The 5,000-nt window shown below is 49.2% G+C and overlaps 1 protein-coding gene across 1 annotated transcript in view; it reads left to right on the plus strand.

Annotated features, from left to right (window-relative positions):
- Window positions 1-5,000, plus strand: part of cpne2 (copine II) — a gene marked incomplete at both ends in the record, with an annotated part of 31,557 nt that overhangs the window by 6,139 nt on the left and 20,418 nt on the right. The window contains 2 exon segments of the mRNA XM_084451434.1: window positions 869-955; window positions 2,372-2,431. Of these exon segments, the coding sequence (XP_084307560.1) occupies window positions 869-955; window positions 2,372-2,431 (147 nt within the window).

Genomic DNA, 5,000 nt, shown 5'->3' on the forward strand with positions numbered 1-5,000 from the left:
TGTGTGCATGTGTGTGTGTGTGCTTGTGTGTGTGCGTTTGTGTGTGTGCGTTTGTGTGTGCATGTGTGTGTGTGCATGTGTGTGTGTGCATGTGTGTGTGCTTGTCTGTGTGTGTGTGTGTGTGTGTGTGTGCGTTTGTGTGTGTGTGTTTGTGTGTGGGGGGGTGTGTATGTGTAAGAGTGTGTGTGTGTGTGTGTGTGTGTGTGTGTGTGTGTGTGTGTGTGTGTGTGTGTGCGTGCGTTTGTGTGTGTGTGTGTGTGTGTTTGAAACAGCTTGCCTCCCCCTGCTGTGTGTGTTCATGTGTAGTAATGAAGAAGCAGGGGGAATGGAAAATGAAGTGTGTAAGAAAGGAGAGAGAGGGGGGGGCGAGAGAGGAAGAGGCTGTTGAGATGTAAATAAGCCGTGTGCACTGAGTGATACTGGTAATGTCACGCCAGTGTGTGTGCGTGTGTGTGTGTGTGTGTGTGTGTGTGTGTGTGTGTGTGTGTGCGTGTGTGTGTGTGTGTGTGTGTGTGTGCGTGTGTGTGTTGCTCTGCTGCTGATGGAGATCTATCCTCCTCAGTGTGAGAGGGTGAGTCAGACGCTGGTGAACCTTCACCGCTGCTAAGACCTTCCAGAACTACCTCCTCTCCTCTCCTCTCCTCTCCTCTCCTCTCCTCTCCTCTCCTCTCCTCTCCTCTCCTCTCCTCTCCTCTCCTCTCCTCTCCTCTCCTATGCCCTCCTCTTCTCACCTCTCCTCTCACCTCTCTCCTCCTCTCTCCTCTCTCCTCTCTCCTCTCTTCTCCTCTCTCCTCTCTCCTCTCCTCTCCTCTCTCCTCTCTCCTCTCTTCTCCTCTCTTCATCTCTCTCCTTCTCTCTCCTCCTCCAGGTGGAGTTTGAGTGCATCAATCCTAAGAAACAGAAGAAGAAGAAGAACTATAAGCACTCTGGCATCATTGTTCTGAAGTCCTGCAAGGTACAGTAGAACTACACAATAGAACTACACAGTAGAACTACACAGTAGAACTAGGCAGTAGAACTACACAGTAGAACTACACAATAGAACTAGGCAGTAGAACTACACAGTAGAACTAGACAGTAGAACTACGCCGTAGAACTAGGCAGTAGAACTACACAATAGAACTAGGCAATAGAACTACACAATAGAACTACACAGTAGAACTACACAATAGAACTAGGCAATAGAACTAGGCAATATAACTACACAGTAGCACTACACCGTAGAACTACACAGTAGAACTACACAATAGAACTAGGCAATAGAGCTACACCATAGAACTACACAGTAGCACTACACCATAGAACTACACAGTAGAACTACACAATAGAACTAGGCAGTAGAACTACACAGTAGAACTAGGCAGTAGAACTACGCAGTAGAACTAGACAGTAGAACTACGCAGTAGAACTTCACCGTAGAACTTCAGTACACAGTAGAATTACACCGTAGAACTAGACAGTAGAACTACACCGTAAAACACAAAGTATCACTACACAATAGTACACACATTACTGTAAAACACACAGTGTGTCGTGGACCCAGACAGTAGAATGATGGTGGAACTAGAAGCTTCCAGGAACCAGGGTTTTCTCTGTGTTGATCTCAGACAGCCCACAGCCGGCACCGAGGAGAATGTGTTCAGGCTGAACACTGCAGCTTCAGCTGGTTATTATAGAAGGCATTATGAAAGCATTATGCACACTGCTAATGACATCCTTTCATTAGTGGCTGGTTGTCTCAATGGGAACAGAAAGGCAGATATAGTGCTCGAGCTGCAGGAACGGGGATTAGAGTAATTGCTTCAAATTGGTGCTAAAACGGCTTAACGTGACCATTTAGCACCTGTTAAAAGGCCAGCCAATCACAAGACCCTGCTCGTATCACTCCAGCCAGTCAGAGCACCTGTCAGTGTTCCTCAGCCAATCAGCACATGTCAATCGATAAAAGTCAATCGCAGCACATTGACACTGGCCAATTGCAGCATCTTCTAAGCTCCCCCGGCCTATCAGAGTGCCTGGACGTCCACACAAACCACCACTAATCACACTGTACCGGCTAGACTCCCTCAGCCAATCACAGTAGTTATCACTGCTAGACTCCCTCAGCCAATCACAGTAGTTATCACTGCTAGACTCCCTCAGCCAATTACAGTAGTTATCACTGCTAGACTCCCTCAGCCAATCACTGCTAGACTCCCTCAGCCAATCACGGTAGTTATCACTGCTAGACTCCCTCAGCCAATCACAGTAGTCATCATCTTTGCTGGCGTCTCCTCAGACACGTACCAGGATGTTACTGGTGTCGCTAGTTATGATGAAATGCGTCTGGTTTGTCTTGGTATCCATATTGTGCTTTTTATCCTGTCCTTAGATTACCAGAGACTACACCTTCCTGGACTACATCCTGGGAGGCTGCCAGCTCATGTTCACTGTGAGTCGGACACTCCTCCCCCTAGGCTCCGCCTCCCCCTGCCCTCACACTCTGAACCCCCATTTTGTTTCACTTCATTATCCAGTCTGAACTGGCTCCCACCGAAGCCATTTTCACAAATGGGCGTCGCCGAAGAGGGAGTCCTCAGAGATTAGTTCATCTCCTAACCAATCACGCTGCACAGTTTAATTGCGCCATCGCATTCAAAGGACGCTGATTGGCCTGGTTGGAATTCCAACTGAGAAATCACTCTGGATGAGAGCCTGTCCAGACCCTGAATCACATTTGGAAAGTTAAAGTGGGCGTGTGATGCAGGGGCTGGAGCCAGACGATCTCACCCTGGATGAATAGAGAAGTCACACACTAACACACACTAACACACACACACACACACACAAGCACTCGCACACTCACACCAACTGATTTAATGCAAGTCGTCACACGCCTCCCTCCTGAAGGGGAAAAGGAGACGGGGGGGGGGGACGCATGTCTAGATGTGCTGTTGAGGACGTCGTCGTCGTGGATGCCCACGGCCGGTCTATTTCTGTCCCAGACCGCCGCCTCCCTGGCGATCTCACACCTCTGCGTCTGGTATCCACAGTACGTGTGGTCAACATTAATATGAGGCTAAACATCTCTAGGTGCCCTTGCGCACAGCCGTGCTATTTCACCCAGAATGCATCTGGAGCAGGAACAAACAGGCCAGACATGGAAGCGATCCAGGGCACGCCAGGACAGTTAGGAAAGACTCGGTTTAATGAATCAAATAATTGCGATCGAAGCGTTTCGCTTGTAGCTTCCTCAGGTTGGCTCGTCTTCCTCGGACACAACTCTTCAATTCATGGTTCCAGTCATATAATTCATGTGTTCACACATGTGACAAAAAAAATGTACGTATGTGACCAGTCTCATGTGTTCACCGTTGTGACCAGACTTTCATGTGTTCATGGTAGCCGTGGTGAATGATCTCCGTCCACTTTTCTTTTCTCTCCTCATGTTTTTGTCAGACATGACGTTTACAGCAAATAGAACATTTGTGTTGCCATAGTTACGGCGGTTCGCAGCGAGGAGGAGGGCGTGTCTTTAAGCGAAAGGGGGACTGAAGGAGACAGAAAATGGATGAGCGATAGAATAGAGAGAATGACAGAAGGAGAGAGGGATAGACAGAGGCAGAATGACAGAAGGAGAGAGGGATAGAATAGAGAGAATGACAGAAGGAGAGAGGGAGAGACAGAGGCAGAATGAGAGAGAGAGTGACAGATCGTATTAAGTAGGACAGACAGGACACAATACAGATACCTGTGCCAGTAGATTCTGTATGTCTTTCATATTTACAGTACAGTTTACCAGGAGTGTTAGCAGCACCGTGTTTGTAGTGCTGGGAGGAGGTTCCACCTGTGTGTAGTAACAGGGTTGACTCTGAGAGGAGAGAGGGAGGAGGTTCCACCTGTGTGTAGTAACAGGGTTGACACTGAGAGGAGATGGAGGAGGTTCCACCTGTGTGTAGTAACAGGGTTGACTCTGAGAGGACATGGAGGAGGTTCCACCTGTGTGTAGTAACAGGGTTGACTCTGAGAGGAGAGATGGAGGAGGTTCCACCTGTGTGTAGTAACAGGGTTGACTCTGAGAGGACATGGAGGAGGTTCCACCTGTGTGTAGTAACAGGGTTGACTCTGAGAGGAGAGAGGGAGGAGGTTCCACCTGTGTGTAGTAACAGGGTTGACTCTGAGAGGAGATGGAGGAGGTTCCACCTGTGTGTAGTAACAGGGTTGACTCTGAGAGGACATGGAGGAGGTTCCACCTGTGTGTAGTAACAGGGTTGACTCTGAGAGGAGAGATGGAGGAGGTTCCACCTGTGTGTAGTAACAGGGTTGACTCTGAGAGGACATGGAGGAGGTTCCACCTGTGTGTAGTAACAGGGTTGACTCTGAGAGGAGAGAGGGAGGAGGTTCCACCTGTGTGTAGTAACAGGGTTGACTCTGAGAGGAGAGAGGGAGGAGGTTCCACCTGTGTGTAGTAACAGGGTTGACTCTGAGAGGAGATGGAGGAGGTTCCACCTGTGTGTAGAAACAGGGTTGACTCTGAGAGGAGATGGAGGAGGTTCCACCTGTGTGTAGTAACAGGGTTGACTCTGAGAGGAGAGGGGGAGGAGGTTCCACCTGTGTGTAGTAACAGGGTTGACTCTGAGAGGAGAGAGGGAGGAGGTTCCACCTGTGTGTAGTAACAGGGTTGACTCTGAGAGGAGAGATGGAGGAGGTTCCACCTGTGTGTAGTAACAGGGTTGACTCTGAGAGGACATGGAGGAGGTTCCACCTGTGTGTAGTAACAGGGTTGACTCTGAGAGGACATGGATGAGGTTCCACCTGTGTGTAGTAACAGGGTTGACTCTGAGAGGAGATGGAGGAGGTTCCACCTGTGTGTAGTAACAGGGTTGACTCTGAGAGGACATGGAGGAGGTTCCACCTGTGTGTAGTAACAGGGTTGACTCTGAGAGGACATGGAGGAGGTTCCACCTGTGTGTAGTAACAGGGTTGACTCTGAGAGGAAAGAGGGGGTCTTAATCCTGGAT

This window comes from Borostomias antarcticus (assembly GCF_949987555.1).
Source record: "Borostomias antarcticus genome assembly, chromosome: 16".
Lineage (NCBI taxonomy): Eukaryota > Metazoa > Chordata > Actinopteri > Stomiiformes > Stomiidae > Borostomias > Borostomias antarcticus.